This window comes from Suricata suricatta, chromosome 14 (genome assembly GCF_006229205.1).
Source record: "Suricata suricatta isolate VVHF042 chromosome 14, meerkat_22Aug2017_6uvM2_HiC, whole genome shotgun sequence".
NCBI classification, from domain to species: Eukaryota; Metazoa; Chordata; class Mammalia; order Carnivora; family Herpestidae; genus Suricata; species Suricata suricatta.
The window spans coordinates 64454365-64473884 of record NC_043713.1 but is presented as its reverse complement, the minus strand read 5'-3'; the positions used below and the strand labels follow the sequence as shown (position 1 = coordinate 64473884).

At 52.6% G+C, this 19520-nt stretch overlaps 1 protein-coding gene across 1 annotated transcript in view; it reads right to left on the bottom strand.

Annotated features, from left to right (window-relative positions):
* MYO18B (myosin XVIIIB) overlaps positions 1–19520 on the bottom strand; it is a 258552-nt gene that overhangs the window by 82636 nt on the left and 156396 nt on the right. Inside the window, exon 34 of the mRNA XM_029922290.1 lies at positions 17370–17522. Coding sequence (XP_029778150.1) covers positions 17370–17522 — 153 coding nt within the window. The remainder of the gene's footprint in view (positions 1–17369; positions 17523–19520) is intronic.

The following is a 19520-nucleotide window of genomic DNA, read 5'->3' as shown; positions in this document are numbered from 1 at the left end:
TCGACAGAGGAGGTGAGCCGTCAGGCCCTGTCTCATCTTCCCGCAGGAGGCTCCGGGTGCCTCTGGGCAAGGCACACAGGTGTCAGGGCAGAGCCAGACCCTGGCTCCCGCGGAAGTCAGACGCCTCACTAAGGAGAAGCATTTAAGCCAAGACCTGGAAGATGCAAGGAGACAACCGTGTACCCATTTAAGAGGAAGGTGCCTTGAGTGGAGGAAGTAGCTGGTACAAAGGTCCTGAGGCAGGAACAAGAACAAAAGCGGAAGTGGTGCTGAGGGACAGAAAGGCAGCCAGTGCGGCTGGACAGCTGTCCAGGGGAGGATGGGGAAGGGGTGCCGAGGTAGCAGATGGGGAGGGGAGCACAGGGGCGAGGCCAGTGAGCCGACTTCTGTCTATAGGGAAACCACTGGTGGAGGAGGAGGAGGCGGGCGGCATGATCTACCCCTGGTTGCCGTGGGCAGGATGGGCTTTACTGGAATAGACTGGAAAGAGGGCAGCTGGTGAGGACACAGAAGAAAAGGTCCTGGCGGGCAGGAGCTGGCGGGCTGTCCTGGGAGATGACATCAGCGAGCTAACAGTGGGAGGCAGGGCGATACCGCTCGGCGCCTGCTGCCCGGCCACCGGGCCTGGCTCCGGGCCAAGAGGCAAGCAGCAGCCACGGTCAGTGTAGTGCCGAACCCACGATCGCAGTACCGCCTCGGGCAGAGGGTTTTGGCTGCGCAATGCCCTGGTCCTCAGAGCCTCCCCGGAGCGAGGAAGCTCTATTTGATCTCCATTTTACTGGCGGAATATGATGCATGATGAAGATGCGCTCTTTCCTTCCCCTGGCCCCCCTGGAGCAAGCAGAGAGGGGGACAGTTCCTCCTCGGAATGGGTGGTGTCATTCTTAGCTCCTTCTGGCTTTGGGATAGGATGATCTCACCCCCGATCGGCTTTGGCATTCACAGGTGCACCTGCTACTGCAGTCTGGGAACTGTTTCCAGGGCGCCGTGCATTCTCCGTCTTGCTTCAGAAAAGCCCTGTGAGAAGTCTTGGGAGCCAGGGACCCACCATCATGACTGGTTGATAAATGAGGACACGGAAGCCCCCGGAGCAAAAAGGCCTTGCCCAGGGGACATGCAGCTGCCAGCGGAGAAGCCTGGCATGTCCACCTCCGGAGTCCGAGCTCTTTATTGTGGGGCTCCACTGTCCCTCATGAAAAGGCACTCTCTGGAAAGTCTGGGCTGCATGGGGGCGGATGGATGAAAAGAAAGCGAAAGTGTGGCTGCAGAGTGACTGGTGGGCTCGGTGGCTTGGTGTTATGAGGGAGGACACCCAGGCAGTGCCCTGAGGGCCGGGGCCAGGTGGGGGCTGGAGAATGTGAGGGGGAGCAATCAGACACAATGGAATGGGACTCGGGAGCGAATCGATGCATTGAGGAAACCCGCATCGTCCCCAAAGCCTCCGTCAGATAAACGAGTCCATGCCCAAGGGACAAGGAGGGAAACCAAGGCTCACCGGCACTTGCTGAGTGCCAGCCCCCACCACGTGTGGGGCTCAGGGCGTGGGCACGGAGCCAGACCTGGGGCGTCAGCTTCTCTCAGTGGGTCACTGGGCCTCGGGCCTCAGTGTCCTCACCTGTGAAGTGGGTAAGCCCTGTCACTGTGTAGTCCTGTGTAGCGAGTGCGTGAAATCTGGGAGTACTTAGCACCGTGACTGGCACGGTGAGAAAACCCCAAAACAGTAATGGCGGTCGGCACTCCTGTTTGTCCCTTTCATTCCCTTTAACAGCCCAAGAAATGTATTTTTTAGTTATTTTGAGAGAGAGCGAGCACACGTACATGCAGGGAGGGGCACAGAGCGGGGGAGAGAATCCCAAGCAGGCTCCGTATGGTCAGCACAGAGCCCGAGATGGGGCTCGATCCCATGAACCGTGAGATTATCTGAGCTGAAATCAAGGACGCTTAACTGACTGAGACTCCCAGAAGCCCCGAAATGGGGGTTTTTAACCCCATTTCAGAGGCAAGGAGAATGACAGAAAGAACGTCAAGTTCCCACGGCCAGGATGAGGCCAGGATGACCACCACAGGGAGGACCTTCAGGCTTCCTGGCTGATGGGGGACTGGGGGGTGCCCAGCGGAGCGCACGAACCAGTAGGATCTGGAGGGGCATGACCAGAGCCTGCCCCCGCCCCATCCTGAGGCCCCCACTGGGCAGGCTCCGGGCTGCTGATGACAAGTCATCCAAATGCCGAGCTTTAAAAATGTCAATTTATTACACTTTAGGGAGTGGGAAGAAATACAGGGCTATCTCGGGCTGATTTTCCATTATGGATGACCCAGTGTAAGAATAACTCAGCACACGTTATTTCCATATGGGGGCTGTTTGAGTGACATTTTTATGAAGTCAGGTGGCAAGTTATGCTGGGCTGAGATCAGTCCCTTCGAAGGGGTGATGTCGCCCACTGCCTTCCCTTCTGGGGGGCGCTCCAAAGGGGCCGTCAGAGAGCAGAAGGGAGTCGGGCGGCCAGGACAGCCCTCGGGAAGGGTTAGCGGGGTCCACTCTCCAGTCCTCAAAGCCAGTGTGGCAGTGAGGAGCCCAGGGGGCGGGGACACCTCACACCTTTCAGCTCCACGTCATCACCCCTCTGAATAGACAAGCCCTCTTGGGTGCTTCCTCAGCAGACCTCCAAGATGCAGGGTGGAGAGGGTTGGGGGGTAATGTCCCTGGCGATGTCCATCCCTCTTCACACCTGTCTTGGGGCTGGGCCGCCAACAGGCTCTCAACAAGACAACTGATCTGACTCTCATACAGGCTCATGTTTTCCTTCCCCTCCGAATCTATCTTCTTGTAAAAGCGACAAGACGATAGTAAAGGTATATGAAACAAAGCACCCAACGCCTTCCTTTACCAGGAGCTTCTCTTCCTCCTGCACATGGTGTCATTCTATCATTCACTCATTCCAGCAGGCACCCTTCCCCAGAGCCTGCTCGAATTCGGGAAGGCAGGCACCCCGGAAGGGTGTCATTCCTGCCCCAGCCCCTTGAGCTAGGGCTCTTCCCAGCACTCCAGCTATAGGTGGGGAGAAGATTCCTGACCTTGGGCATGGACTAAGGGCCGTCCAGCTTTGCTCTGGTGAGGTCCTGACTCTTCAGGGATCGCGGGGGAGCCCTGAAGGTCCTGGAAGCCTGGCGCTCTCCTGCTCCTAGGCACGAGGAAATGACAGATCAAAGCACTGCATAAATCTGGAGAAGGGATGTCACAGATATTGGTGATGACGAACTTTTACTGTATGCCAGGCACTGCTCTGAACACTTTTTCTCCAAAGACGGGGCTGGCAGGGTGTTCCCCCAATATGGCTTCTCATCCCCCCATGAGGTGGTATGTTCATTATTACCACAGCATTGGTTAAGAGCACACCCAGAGGTCAGGCCGAGTTGGGGCCTAATCCCCAATTTCTATCTATGAGTGTATGGCCTTGAGTGGGTGACTTAGCCTCTCTGAGCTTTCATCTTTCCATTCACAAAATGCGGGAAATAATGGCTCATACTCATCAAGTAGGACTGCTGAGTACAGTTGTTATTTGTTGTGCACTGCACAAGCCTAGAGGTTGCCATGCACACGGATTATGAAGATGAGCTCTTGCTCTGTGCCAGGCACTGCTCTGAGCACTTTTAATGTATTTACTCATTTATCCTTCACAATGACACTCTGAAGTAGAGTCAATAACCATGCTTGTCATTAGGGTTGAGGAAATGGAGGATAGAGAGGTCGAGGACTTACCGAAGGTCTCACCAGAACTGAGTGACAGCCTGGAATGACTCCCACCCCGAGCCCTTCCACTGCATTCCGTCAGTAACAGTGGTGCCCACAACAGATGTTTTACAGGGAGATTTTGCAACGCATGCACGCAGTGTGCACTCTCCCTTCCTTCCATAGTGGCACCCCCTCTCCCCTGCAAAACAGTGCCCATCCCCCATATGTCCAGGTGGTTCTGATAGAGCTGACCCTCCCCTAACAAGCTCTGGGAAGGGCACGTGACTCAGCCTAGCCAACCAGAAACCACTTAGTTGTGGGATAACCGCATGGTAGACAGCAGGATTTTTATCGGGACTATAGAAACAAAGTTGCTTCTTTGTGATGCAGACTGTAAGGTTGGCATGTCTGGTGGCTGTCTTCCCTGCAAGAAAGAGATTGCGAATATAAGGGGACATCAAAGGTGCTGAGGCAGGAAACACACTTCCCAATGGCATGGTTGGAGTACCTAGATCCAGCCAAGCCTGAAGGCAGTTTAGCCTCCGAACGGTTCAGATATTTTGGCCAATCATCTCCTGCTTGAGCTATTTGAGCTGGGTTGGCAGAAACCAGATACAAAATGAGTGAACAAGTGAGAAGAGATAATACAGGCACAGCGTCCATCACAGAATCAACACTCGAGACTGCTGGTGCTGGGGCGCTGGGGTGACTCGGTCTGTGAGGCATCTGACTCTTGAGTTTGGCTCAGTCACGATCTCGCAGTTCGTGAGTTCATGCCTCACATCAGGCTCTGTGCTGTTAGCTCAGAACCTGTTTGGGATCCTCTCTCTCCCTTTCTCTCTGCCCCTCCCCGTCCCTCTCTCTCTCTCAAAATAAATAAAATAAACATTAAAAATTATATAAAACAAACCCTTGGTAATAGTGTTTGGTGGTCCTGATCTGCCAAAAAATGTTGGACCAAAGGAGCTCTATTCAAAACCTTGTGGTAGAATAACGGCCATTCATTGTTTGCCTATCCTGCGTAGGGTCCCTCCTCACAGGGGGATAGATATTCACCCTTCCTGATTGTTCAGAGGTAAAAAGGGGAGGGAATGAGACTTCTTCAACACCGACGCTCTTAGGCACCATGGGGGCCCTCGCGATTCATGACCACGACAGCCCACAACTGCCTGGCAAGCCAGGAATCAGCCCCCAAATGGGGAAATGGTAACCCGGGCAGCGGAAGTGACTTGCCTGGGATCAGATCCAAGTCAACAGGACTCCAAGCCCGTGCCCCTCCTGGGCCAGCACGGCCCACACCGCAGGGAGCCTCTCTGCTGCTGGGTTCATCAAAGCGCTCTCCGAGCACCCCCCACCCCGTTCCCTGGGAGGGCGATTGAGATTCCCATCACGTCCACGCCAACTACAACCCGATGAATAGCACATTACTCGCCTATGCAAAGCCAGCTGCCTGCTTTAAATACCTGGGAAATGTTTGCTCTGGAGGAATTAAGCTGCGAGAGGAGTGGGCCAGACATACGGAATGCAGCGGGGAGAGGGGAAAACGCTGACATTTCGGCAGAGCAGTTAGAACCTGGATTTCTGGGCAACGCGGAGGATTTAAGAATCCTGCATCGTGAATGCACGCGGAGTGTTCTGAGAAGCCACGTCACTGCAGGCTGATCTCGCCACATGGCAGGCCTTGACATCCCATCAGGGCCCTCGGAAGAATTAACCTGCGCAGGCAGGCTTTCCCCCGAAGGGAATTACCAGCATCTCACACCGTAGACAGCCCTGATCTCAAACACGTTTATTAAATGCAAACATATTAAAAATGTCAGGCCAGGTCCACCGTCGGTCTATCTGGCTCAGGAGTTAGATGACGGTGGTCCCAAGGGGAAACTTCCTGAGACCATCCGGAGGTTACTCTCTGTGTCCTTGATCAAACGATGTGAGCATATATTAAACATTCCGCCGTCTTGCTTACACCGTGCTGGGGGATCATTATTTATTGATGCATCGAAATGCTTTCTGAATATGTCTGGTTTCCATCCTCCTCAGAGTAAAAACAATTATTAGTAGTGGACTCACCGTAACTAGTCTCTGAATGCTTACCGGGAACATATTAGTTGGAACACGTAGCAACTCTCTGAAGTGGGGACTCTCATCACCATTGTACAGATGAAGAAACTGAGGCTCAGAGAGATCAGTTAACTTGTCAAGATCACACAGCGTGTAAGTGGTGAAGGGGGCCGGGACCTGGACTGAATTTTAAAGCCACAGCTTTGTCTTGAGAGCCCTGTGGCCTGGGCTTCCCACCTGCTGAGTAAGACAGACCTCCTTTCTCTTGTTTGGAGTCTTTTTCTTTGAGGGTTTAAGAGTCCTTCCTCACCTACTGCAGTGAGCATCTGCTAATGTATATAGTTGCCGAATCTCTAGGTTGTACAAACTGAGGCTAAGATAATATTGCCTGCCAACTATCCTTCAGTAAAAGTTAAAATGAAAAGAGTCCCTCCTGATTTTGTATTACGGATCTAAGGGCCACTCAGGCACTACAGGACTCAACGGGCTTTACGAATTTCCTTCCTGACTTCACCTCTGGCTGCAGTGGCTTCCAAGTACACTGATGTTCTCCCCAAACAAGAAAACCTTGGAAAAGCAGGATAAAATACACATAAAACGCCCTCCCTGCCCCCTCCTATCATGCCCTGATTTTTATTATATTTTCAGCACCCCGCTGCTCCAGCAGCCCGTTGCTCCCCTAAATAGCACAGCATCTGAGTACCTCCCTGTCTTCCCACTAGATAATGGGCTCCTGGAGGCCACTTGGGGCTTGCTCCCCTCTGGGTCCCCACATAGTCGGGGCTCCACGCACAGGTGCTGAGGGAGCTAAGGAAAGAGGTCAGCTCAGCACATCACTAACCTGTCCCAGGCCGGGGAGGGTGGCGGGCACCTGGGTCTGCAGCCCGAGTTGCCCACTGCCCGCCTGAGCCAGCCCTGAACACCCTCTCGGAAGACCGCCTGCTGCCTGGCTGCTCTCCGGGTCCCTCCTGAACACAAGTCTCTGACCCAGCCACCGGCAGGTGTGCAGACAGCCAGCTCCACAGGAAGGACGAGGGGCGGGTGGTATGGGCAGGGCCTTGCCCTGCAGGAGGAAATGACCTGCATGGAGAGTGACCACAGACTTGCTCAGCAAACCTCCTGGGCTGGACCTTGAGTCGAGGCGAGAGCCCCGGGCAGAGGGCGGTGAGCTACCCGCCGTCCTGCGCCACCACCCTCCCTAACCAGAACATCTGGCTAACCAGAACACCCTCTGCCTGACCAAGTCATTATAAATTTGGATTCCGAGACATCAAAGATTGACCAGCTGGGTTACCTCATAATTAAGGGCTTCCGAATCTAAAATGGCAAAGCTAAGAGAAGGCAACAGCATGTCCCAAAGTTTGTCTGCAAAACGGGAGTAAGTATGCGCAACATACCTAACCAGCAGAGAGCTTACATCCAACATATCTCACAAATCACTAAGAAAAATGGCCAATAGTTTGTAAGATGCACATGTGCCTTGAATGAGGCAGAAGTAGCTTTCCAAATGGCCTTTCTACTTCGACAAGGCGATCCACCTGGTTATTCGTCAGGGAAATGCAAAACAGAACCAACAAACGCGTCCTCCCTCAGAATGGCTGAGAACCACTAACAAAGGCAGGTCTGCCCCGGTGGGACACCGGTGGCGCTGTCCTATTCTGCTGGCCGGGTCTATAGACACTTGGGAGAATCATTTGGCTACATCGACCATAGTTAAAGAATCATGTGTACTGTGACCTAGAGACACCACATTTCTAGGTCTACACCTGACAGAGACGCACACACACCCACCTGCTTCGGAATAAAATAACATGGGAAAAAATGTATCTTCAGTTACCAAAATCTGGATGCAACCTACGGGCGCATCAACAACAAAATGGCTAAATTGTGAGAGAGTCTCAGAAATAGCAAGGAGAATGAACCAACTACTCCATAGGATAATATCAGCAAACGGAGCAAAAAAAGCAAGATGCCGGCCATAATACATGGACAGTAGGAATTCATCCAAACGGCAACAATGAGCAGATAACCGAGGAAAGGCACCCAAGGTGGCACCTGGTTCATTCTCTCCACCCCAAAACCCGCGGGTACCTTCCTGTATCTTCCTCACAATTACTCGGTGCTGGAGATGCCGCACCTAGGGTGGGCAGCTCCCCCCTGTTTGCTGGGGACTTTTCTGGTTTCGAAATCAGAAGTCCTGTGTTCCAGGGACACCCTCAAACCTGCACAAAATCCAAAGACTCTAAAATTACAAAGAGAGGGGCTCAAATTCCAGGTCTCCCAAATGGAAGGGCCCACTCAGCTGGCGTGAACCCCTCCCAAAGTGCCAGCATCGGAAAATACCGAGACAGAAAGACTGAGGAGACATAACATCAGAAAACTAAGTGCAAACACGTTTTCATCCATGCTGGGTCCTGAACACGGAGAAGCATTGTGACAAAGAACACTGATGGGCCAATGGGCAGAATCTGAATCGTCAAACTTTCTTCAAGGACCAGATAGTAAATGTGTATGGCTTTGCAGACAAAGAGGCAAAAATGAATGGTAGATAGATAGATAGATGATAGGCAAATGATACAGATGTGGATAGATATAGATACATGAATGTAGGGACTGTACTTGTCTAACTACTTAATTTAAAAAAAATTTTTTAATGTTTATTTGAAAGACAGAGAGACAGTATGAGTGGGGGAGGGGCAGAGAAAGAGGGAGACAGAGTCAGAAGCAGGCTCCAGGCTCTGAGCTGTCAGCGAGGAGCCTGATGCAGGGGTTGAACTTAATGATTTAAGTACTTTAATGTAGCCATTTAAAAACATGAAAACCAGGGGCATCTGGGTGGCTCGGTCGGTTAAACGTCCTACTACAGCTCAGGTCGTGATCTCATGGTTTGTGAGTTTGAGCCCCGCATTGGGTTCTGCACTAACAGTGCAGAGTCTGCTTGGGATTCTCTCTCCCCACCTCTCTTTCTGTCCCTTCTTCACTTGTGCTCTCTCTGTCTCTCTCAAAATAAAGTTTAAAAAAAGCACATGAAAACCATTTTCAGCTCTTAAGTTGTGATAAAAAGAAAAATAAAAAAACCAAATCAACCAAACAAAAACACCAGACACAACAGCGACAGGAAACAGGCAGTTGGATTTGAGCTAGATTTGGCCCTGGATTAGAAACCAGTGTTTTATCAATGCGAAACTCTCCGTTTTGACTGGAGCAAAGGGGTGTCATGTTTGTAAGTCTTTCTCCATTAATTCAAAATGAGAAAGAATGAGAAAGCAAATGTGGTAGAATGTTACAACCGAGGAATCTTTTCTTAAGTTTATTTATTTATTTAGAGAGAAAGAGGGAGCAGGGGAGGGTCAGAGAGAGAGAGAGGGAGAGAGAATCCCAAGGAGGCTCTGCACGAGCCCGATGGGGGGCTGGTACTCCGAGAACACGTGAGATGATGACCTGAGTGGAAACCAAGACTTGGACCCTTAACCGACTGAGCCACCCAGGCGCCCCACAAATTGATGAATCTAAGCCCATGCCCGCCACCAGTATGGGGATTGTCCAGGTGGCTGTGATCACGCTGGTGGACGGCCTGGCCCTCCACGGCACTCACCGGCGACGCGTCCTTTTGGGGAGCCATGTAGTCGGCACTCCTGGCCCACAATGAAACCGGCCTTTCCCCACTTCATCTGTAACAGCATCGGACGTGTCAATATTTGTGGGGTGAACAGGCCCGGTAACCATGTCTTCACCCAATTACAATTTGGTTTTTCTCTCCTCTGACAGGGGGTTATGTTAATATTGAATCAATTCACTCCAACATAATCTTGAAAAAGGAAAAAAATTTTTTGTCGTCTCTTCGGATAAAATACCCAGGCCACCTGTCCCGCGGCTCCCGGCTGGGGAGCAGCATTCCGGAGGCGCTCACTCACACTGAAGACTCCCGTCAGACTCATCCTCCCAGAGCATATTAATTATTTTCAATGTCTCGTGGAAGCGTGGGTGACACATGGTGACGAATGCCCCGCCTGAGGGCACTGGGGATGAATCAGGGGTTATCGGTCTTCCACACGCTAGCAGGTAGGGGGGAGGTAACCTCAGGCTGTTGCCCAGCCATGGCTCAGAGTGCATCATGCAGAAGACACACCAGGCCAACGGGCCCACCTGGACTGAAACTGAGCTGCACTCCCTAGTGAATGGGCCTATAGGAGCACCCAGGGCTTCCCACAGGGGCGTGAGGACCCAGAGGCGCAGAGGGCTGGCACGAGATACATTCATGGTCTGGGGGAGCAGCCATTAAACTCCCTTGTGTTGATGTCTGTGGGTTCAAATCCCAGCTCCACGCCTTATTACGTTTGTGTCTTTGGACCAATCTCTTGGTCTGTCCCCTTAGTAGCCCAGTGCCTGTCTTGAAGGACTGGATGGTAAATGGGGGGCACAGGCAAGCAGAAGCGGTGAGTGCAAGAGAATGATGTGTGCCACCCCAGAGAGAAGGTGAGAGCCGGGGTGGGGGGCATCACCCAACCCATGGGGGTCAGAGACAGCTCCCAGAGACGCCCAAGCTCAGAAGAGAACCAGATGGGGGTGCCTGGGTATCTCAGTGTGATAAGTGTCTGACTTCAGTTCAGGTCGTGGTCTTGTGGTTTGTGGGTTTGAGCCCTGCATCAAGTTCTGTGCTAACAGCTCAGAGCCTGGAGCCTGCTTTGGATTCTCTCTCTCTCTCCCTCTCTTTCTCTCAAAAATAAATAAACATTTTAAAAAAGAAGAAGAAGAGAACTAGATTGTCACGAGAGGTTTCAGAAGGGAGACGGGAGAACCTGGCCGAGGGCACAGCCTGGGCAAAGGTGGGAAGGTGGTCAGACAGGTGTGAGCGGCCCCACACCGTCCCTGAGCTGCTGGTCAGAAGGGTCAGGAGCACGGGAGCCGGACGCGGCATCCACAAAGGTCACATTGAGGAACCCGCACTGTATTCTGAGGGCCACGGAAGCCGCGGACGGAGCCAGAACACAAAAAGCCAAGATCGCAGGCAAATTTAAAAATTCTCTCTCTGCAGATCAGGCGGCAGAAAGATTGCTGGGACCAGGCCAGGGGCCAGAGGACGGGAGAGAACCGTGAGAGATGTAGGTGACAGGTGATGGGGGGAGCAAAGGGGGAGGATTGAAGCGCCGGTTGTCAGCAGGGAGAGGTGAGTACAGTCCCCAGCACGAATTAAGTAAAGGAAAGAGCTTGGGGGGGGGGGCGTGTCTCGATTTAGCAAAAAGCAAATACTGTGTTTCTTTTGGGGGGAGAGATGAAGGTCAAAGGCATGAATCAAATGGGGGGGGGGGAGCAGCCAGTGTCCTGGAGAAGACGCCCTCTGCCAGTCTTGTGGGAGCAGGTGTCAGCATCTGCTCCCACAGATGTAATTTACGCACAGTGATTATCTCAATTATGTATCTTGGGTCTTGGGATTGCTTCTGTCTCCAGACTAGTTTGTTTCCAGTGGAAACATTCCACGGGAATTAATTAGTAATTGCTTCCAGAGAACAGGTGTCATTAGTTCATCCCCCCCCAACCCCCGCTTTGCCCTGCCTGCCCTCTTCTGCGAGGCCTTGTAAAAACCATTTGCCCAGAAACCGAAGTCTTCTGGCACCCAGCACCTGCACACCTGTGACCGGGACCGGGGAGCCCGTGGGGAGTGCGACGTTTTAAAAATCATTGTCTGAAAGTTTTTATCTGAGGGAATTCTTTCAAATGCAGTCTTAGTGTTCTTTAGACCCCGTCACTGGGAATATCATGCCCCTTTTTATATTTTTTAATTTTTTATGTTTATTTATTTTTGAGAGAGTGAGAGTGGGGGAGGGGCAGAGAGAGAGGGAGACACAGAAGCAGGCTCCAGGCTCTGACCTGTCAGCACAGAGCCCAATGTGGGGCTCCAACTCACAAACCTTGAGATCGTGACCTGAGCTGAAGTTGGAGGCTTAACCAACTGAGCCTCCCAGGCGCCCCTCCCTCATCCCCTTTATAGATGAGGAAAATGAGGCCAAAAGGCAGAATGACATGCTCAAAAGCAGATAGCTAATGAGGTAGCCGAGGCAGGATTTGAACCCAGAAAGGTCTACCTTGCCTCTAGGAGTCTTCCACGTTTTATCACAAGGGTCTTAAACTGCAAGTATATTGGAGATATATCCAAGGCTCCCAGGGGAAGGAAACTGGGTGAAAAGAGCCGATAATTCTCTCGAGGTTCCAGACGCTGGGGTAACGGGCCAGGGGATGCCTGTCCATAAGGGCAGAATCCAGAGGTTCCGGAAGATGCTCTAACTCGCCCACGCTGCTGGTTGAGCCTGGCACGCTGCCCAGCAGAGCCGCAGCGGCGCCTGGGATCCCGCCATTTTTAACAAGCATTCCTGACCACGCCCATCTCTGCTCTTAACTCTGTATGGCTCCCCACGGCCTCTGGGATAAAACCCCAACTCCTTAGCCGGGCTCACTAAACCACGCACGAGCCAGCTCCAGGCCCAGCTGCCGATACCACCCGCGTTGCTCTAACTGCGCCCCCCACCTCCGCACACCTGATACTCCATGCATCGGCCGTACCACGCGGAGAGGAATGGGCTCCCTGTGCCACGCCTGCCTCCCCTCATGCTCTGCTGCGTCGTCCCCCCAACTGCAACTCCTCTCTGTCTTGAAGGAGAGAGCTGAAGCCACCAGCTTCGCTCCCACGGCCACATGAAGGGCACCCTCTCTGGCTAACCCCCCCCCCCCCCCCCCCCCCCCCCCCCCCCCCCCCCCCCCCCCCCCCCCCCCCCCCCCCGTCCTCAGTCTGCCTCTTGCTGCCTGAGAGGCCCTTGGAGGGAAGAGGCCACAGTGTCTCCTCCTTATCCCTGCAGTCTGGCCTCCACTGGTCCCAGAGTCCAGGCTGTATCAATATTTGTTGAATGCCTGTAGTTCTCTAACGGGCGCGTTTAAGCAGTTCCCTTGTCTGTGTGCCCCCAGAGAGTCAAGCTGTCTCGGGCTCTCCTGCGCCGCCCTTACTGAGCTCGGAGGGCAGCAGGGCGTGGCCGTGTGTCTGAAGAGCCTTGCTGCCTTGACCGCAGGGCCCCCCCCCCCCCGCAAGCACTTGGCCATCAAGCGACGAGAAGGCTCCACTTTGGGAAAAAGTCTCCAGGAGGTCACGTCACGTCGCACCTTGAAGGTCCAGATCCAGTCCTCTTGACTCAAATTTAATTAATGGGAAAGAGCCTCATGAACATCTGTCACACTAATGTCCCCTGGCCATCCGGTTTCTTGTCTACAAAATGGACGTGTCACCACGGAACTTTAAAGCGTGTTTTGAGGGATAAAGGAGGCCCAGGGTTCTGAGATTCCAGTCCTAAACAAGTGTAGATCCTGGGTGCCAGCCCAGACTTCATGAAGAAGGACCAAGAAAAGACTTCCCAGGGGTGGGATCCAGAACCGGTGGTTTTTAAACGGTGCATAAATTATCCGTCGGGCCGCCAAGTCTGGGGATCCCAAGACACCATGAAAAAGCCTGGTACATAGTAGGCGCTCAATGTTAGCAGGACATACAATGCCAACCAAGCTGCACAGGCACAGGTCTGCTGGCATTCCGAGCTTTCAGACATATGCTGCTGTGTGGCCTTGGGGAAGTTACTCAACTTCTCAGAGATGGTATCTTTATTAGTTAAAGGGGTCAGTAATAGAAATCACCACCGCCTGTGGTTATGGTGCAGATTCTCTAAACACTGCACTTATTGCTGCCACCAAAAGTTTACAAGTCCCATAAGTTCCTTTTTTTTAAATTTTTAAACATTTTTATTATTGAGATACAGAGAGAGACAAAGCAGGAGCATGGGAGGTACAGAGGGAGAGGGAGACACAGAATCGGAATCAGGCTCCAGGCTCGGAGCTGTCAGCACAGAGCCCGATGCGGGGCTTGAACTCACAAACCAGGAGATCATGACCTGAGCCGAAGTCAGACGCTCAACTGACTGAGCCACACAGGCTCCCAATGTCCCATGACTTTCAAACCAGCCCCAAGTCTGTCCCTTTGAGCCCGCTCTGTCACACTTGGACCACCTCCTCCGGCCTGGAAGGGTGCGCAAGCCTCTCACGGCCTTATCATTCTCTCCACGCAGAAGAGCGATCCTCCCAACCATGAGCAGATATCACTCTCTGCTCTAAACCTCCCAATGGCTTCGCACGAGCCTTCAAATAAAATCCAAACCTTCCAGGTCCTGCACGATCAGGTCCCTGTCTGCTTCTCCTTCTCCCAGAGTACTTTAGCTAGCCACCCAAGCTCAGCCCGATGCCTTGCAATTCCCTATTCCTGAACCCCGTTTATTACCTTTATTACCCATTTTAAGGTGTGAGAGGTTTCTACTTACTTCTATCATTGTTTGCTCGCCTTCTTCTCTATCAGATGTAAGTTTCACGAGGGAGGGTGTCTGTCTTACTAACCATTATATACCTAGACGGAGCATATCACCTGACACACAGGAGGTGCTGCATGCATAAATCATGAATGGATGAATGAAGAATGAATGAATGAAGTTGTTCAGTGCCATACCCAGCACTTACAGCCCAGTCAGTTGCAAAGTTAGCTCCCTCTCTTCCCCCTCCTGTCTGCTCTCTCTACCTCGGTCCCCAGAGCCTTCAGGTAAAGGACAAATACCTTCCCTTGGAGAGGAAACACAGCGACACCCAATGTCATCACTGCTTTATTTGATTAGCTCTGACTCCGGCATCTGGGACACGTGTGCTGGGAGCCAAAGCAACTACACCCTGACCTCTGGTCCACACGAAGCCATCCTTCTAACGATTTCCATGACAACAGCCCCAGAAAGCCAAGGCTGTGAATTCCCTTTGATAGGAGCCGGATGCAGAGATGGGGAAGAAGGACTTTCAGAAGAATGAAGCTCTTTGATTCAGCTCGAGGCGCCTTCATTAAATACCACTATTTTTCAAGAACACACTTTTTAACCCTACATAGGAAGGCTGCTCATGAATACTTGAAAGAGGAAGGAAAAGGAGGGACAAATCCATCATGGTTCGTTTTTAAGAGCAATCACCTGTGGGGAGGGGATGCTTAGAGGCTGTGGCATCAGGAATATTTTGGTGGGAGGTGGGAAGAGCACTTGGGCCCCTGCCAAGGGGGCTGCACCAGCCCAAGATGCCTGGGTCCTAACCAAGCCAGCGCTCAGATACCTCTGCCCCCTTGAGGCAAGTCAAAAGGCCAAGAGTCTTCCACCCACGTGGACAGAAAGGCCAGGGAACCCCTGGGCTGGACAATTTGAATCACAAGCCCTGGATATGAATCCCAGGCCTGCCGCTTAGCTGCCGTGCCCCTCACTTCCCATCTCTGGACAGGATTTCCCATCTGTATAATGGGCACCATGTCACTTCCCTTCCCCTGGGAGTAAGAAGGGGATGAGGACTGAGTATGGGGATGTGTTTAAGCCCAGGGGATTCTCGTTTTCTGACACACCCATGGAGAGACTAGGGTGACCATCTGTCCTGGTTTTTTCTGGCGCCTGCCCAGGACATGGGACGTTCAGCCTTCAAACCAGGACAGTGCAGGACGAGCCAGGATGGCTGGTCACCCTAAGAAGCAGGGCTGCTAAATGAAGGAACAGCTAAAAAAAAATCATGGAATTGTTGAGAGAGAAGGGCCCTTCGGTGTCCTGAGGTCTCATAGCACTGCACTCTGGGACGGTCTCTCCCCACACTCGCCAGCCGGGTCCCGTTGACAAAACCACCACATAAAGCCAGATCAGGGGACACTTCACAGGATACCTGGCCAGTCCTCCTCAAAACTGTCAAGGTCAGGAGAAGCAAGGCAAGACTGGGAACCTGGCCCGGATCAGAGGACACTGGGCAGGCCGGACATCCCAACACGGTGTCGTGCCCTAGTTTGTTGGATCGTGGAACGGGAACTAATGGAATCCAAGAATTTACGGGGAAACCCATGAAATTGGAATCAAGTCAGGAATTTCGTTTGAAAGACAAACAAGGTTTTCTCCCTTAGGTAATAAATCTCTACCTGGAACCTTTCATTTGACGGACGGGAAGTGGACACCAGAGACAGGATGTGGAGAAAGTTCTGGATCGTGTTTCTAAGACCTGGAGCTAGACTCTGCTGCCTCCTGCTGCCTTCCTGGGGACCTGCTGACCTTCACAAGTGTCTCCAGAAGGAAGAGAGTAGAGCAGTGGTTTTGGAGTCAGGGAATGGGGGTTCAAGGCCCGGCTGTGTCTTTGACTGGCTGTGCAACCTCAGGCAAATCCCTCACCCTCTCTGTTCCCTAGTTTCCTTACTTGTCAAATGAGGTGGATGACACCACTGAATTCAACAGGCACGCAGTTACTTAGTATTGATTATGTGTGATGGACAGGACAGGTGTCATCAGACGTGATTAAGCATAGTGTTGCCCTCAGGAAGTATATGGTTTTGCCTGAGAGTCCAAAAAGTACGGATTACCCATCCAAGTTCCTGGGGATAGTCTGTGGAGGCAGAGAACCCCGCAGCCATGTGGCAGGACTGAGGCTACGTGACAGGAGGCCAGAGACGGAGGAAGAAGGGAGGGCAACACTCTGAGAAGGTAAGGGGGTGAAGACAACAGGAAATGCCTTCCATCTCTCCCTGCCTGGCTTCGGCACATGTGGGTTCTTAGCAGGAGGTGTGGGACTTAGCAGTAACACCAAATGCATGGGCACAGCACCTCCAGTGGGGCTCTGAGCGCCCCTGCGTTGTTTCCAGCTCACCCCATCCCCACCCACACCCCCATAGGGTCTGGTAGCCAGTCATGTGTCCCTGCTGTGATATTCCGCTGTGGGACCCTCTCCCCAAGCCCCGCATCCCCCCTGCGGGATCTGACTGCCTCACACCTCTCAACACCTCCTTCCCTGGACTGGGCCATCTGCATCTCCACAGGTCCGTGGCTCCTGCCTGGTCTCACCTCCCATCTGCCTCCAGTCCTCTCCTCTGAGGCAGCCGGGGAGGGTGGAGCCCTGAGTTCGAATCCTGGCTCTGATACTTTCCAGCTGCCTGCCTTTGGATGCGTCTCCTCCCCTCCTTGCCTTCCAGTCACCCCCCCTGGAGAATAGAGATGAGAATCCCAGAGACCTCAGTGGAGAACTCGACACACCATCCTATATAGAGTAAGCGCTACATGGTGGGCACTCCAGAAGGTGACAGGCAGAGATGAACACCATTACAATTCTAACTGGCAAATGGCTAGTGGTGGTGGTGGTGGTGGTGGTTCAGGCTTTGCTTTATCAGCACGATTACCCCTTGTTTCATACCCAGCCTGGGTGGCCACCACACGCGCCCGCGCGCTGTACTCGGCCTGTCTGCCGCAGGCCCCCTGTCCTCCCACCACCTCAGGAGACCTTCTGCCTCAGTCCCGAAGAAGGGAACTGGACTCCTCAGTCATTTATAACCACCTCCTTCTCACTTATAAATCCCCTCCAAGTGGCCCACTCAGCCCCACGGTGTCCCCCTCTCTCTGCTGGTCTGGGAAGGTCAGACGTCTGTGCTGTGGCCACACCCAGCCCCACCCCCGGCTGGCTGCCACGTCCTCCCCAGCCTGGTCCAGAGGGGACCCAGGACACCCACCTGGCTGTGCACTTTCTCCAGCTCCTCCTTGCTGACCGACGTCTTGCTCTCCTCCATGCTCCCCAGAAGGAGCTGCACATCTGACAACAGCGCGTGAGTCCTTCTGAGGTCCCTCCGGAGACGCTTCTCCACGTCGAAGTCCCGATGGCCGATCTGGAAGCCAAGGGAAGGCTCTCGTGAGCTGAGATAGCACAGCAGTGGCCAGGGTCCACGTTCTCCAGAGCCAGACTTCCCGGGGTTTAAATCTTGCCCCCACCTCTCACTCTGTGGGACATTGGACAAGACCCTTCTCCTCCCCGAGCCTCAGTTTCCACACCTGCAGAATGGGAATGGCATCAACCACACGGGGCTGTCACGGGAATTAGAAAGGTGTTTGGCCAGATGCCTAATAAGCGTGCCCATAGCTGCTGTCACAGCCTGTAAGGATCCAAAGTCACTGGCTCTTGTCCTTGGCACCAAAGCCATCAATATGGCCTTCCCCCTCCTTGTAAGAGCCTACAGGTCAGGTGAGGCCCTCTGGTGACAGAAGCGAGGACAGCAGTTACCTTGCAGGGACAGGGACTAGATAGGGTGGAAGAACTCCAGAGTGCCTGTTAATGCTACTCGTGCAGGTGGTGCTTCTCGGGGTTTATGACAATTCATTGAGCTGAAAGGGAGGGGTCCAGTGTGCTCCTCTGCATATATGTTACATTTCCGTAAATAGTTTTAAAAATAGCTGTACCCCAGTGTTCATAGCAGCACTGTCAACAATAGCCAAATCATGGAAAGAGCCTAAATGTCCATCACCTGATGAGTGGATCAAGAAGATGTGGTATATATACACAATGGAGTATTACATGGCAATGAGAGGGAATGACATATGGCCATTTGTAGGAAAGTGGATGGACCTTGAGAGTGTCATGCTAAGCGAAATAAGTCAGGTGGAGAAGGACAGAAACCATATGTTTGTACTCATAGATCTAACAGGAGAACAGGAGAAACCTAATGGAGGACCAGGGGGAGGGGAAGAGGGAAAGAGAGTTGGGGGGAGAGAGGGATGCAAAACCTGAGAGACTATTGAATACTGAAAACAAACCGAGGGTTGAAGGGGGAGCGGGAGAGGGGAAAGAGGTGGTGGTGATGGAGGAAGGCACTTGTGGGGAAGAGCACTGGGTGTTAATGGAAACCAATTTGACAATTAACTGTTTTTTTAAAAATAATAAAATTTAAAAATTAAAAAAATAGCTGTGCTGCTTCTGGAGATCTAAGTCAAGTCTTGCTGTCCCTTGAGCTGGTCCCCTTTGCCAAGTTAAGGCATGAGGTCATTTTCTGCAAAAAAATTTACCCCTAGAAGTGGACACGTTCCTTCTCCCGAGTCCCTGGGTTCATAGGCCTTCTGAGAAGGCAGTTGTCCAGGTCCTTACAGAGGCCACATTCCTGGACCCAGCACCAAGACGGTGACAGCTCCCAGCGGCCACCAAACAGAGGAAGGCGCCCGTTCCCCAGAGGCCTGACATGAGACACTGACAGCCCACAGTCTCAACTAGAAATGGCGCTGACTGGAAAAACACTAGGTGAGCGTCTCTGAACTCCGGAAGAAACTCACAGCCCCTTGGGACACCTGGGTGGCTCTGTGGGTTAGGCGCCCGACTCTTGGTTTCGGCTCACCTGTCAGGAGTTCAAGCCCCATGCTGAGCTCTGCATTGCCTGTGCAGAGCCTGCCTGGGATCTCTCTCTCTCCATCTCTCTCTGTCTGCCTCTCCCCTGCTAGTGCTCTCTGTCTATCTCTCTCAAAATAATTAAAAACAAAAAACAGGAAACTAACAACTCCCTTCTAGGACTCTCCAGAGACCAGAAGAAAGAACACAGCACCATCTACTTGATGGGGAGTTTTCAAGAAAATGGGGTGTAGGTGTTTCAATGGAGGGACCCAATTTCCACACACCTGGATACCTGTGCCTGTCAACCATTTCCTGGGATGCTCAGAATGCCCCAGAATATTCTAGAAAGAAGCTGGGGTTTAGAATGGGGTGGCCCAGGTTTTCATCTCTCGCTCACCATTAGCTGGCATTGGGAAGCATGGCAGAATCCTGCCACCTCTCTGAACCCGAGTCTCCTTGTCAACTAAAATAAGGTGGAAAAAAAAAAGTCTCTATCCTCCATGTTGAGATA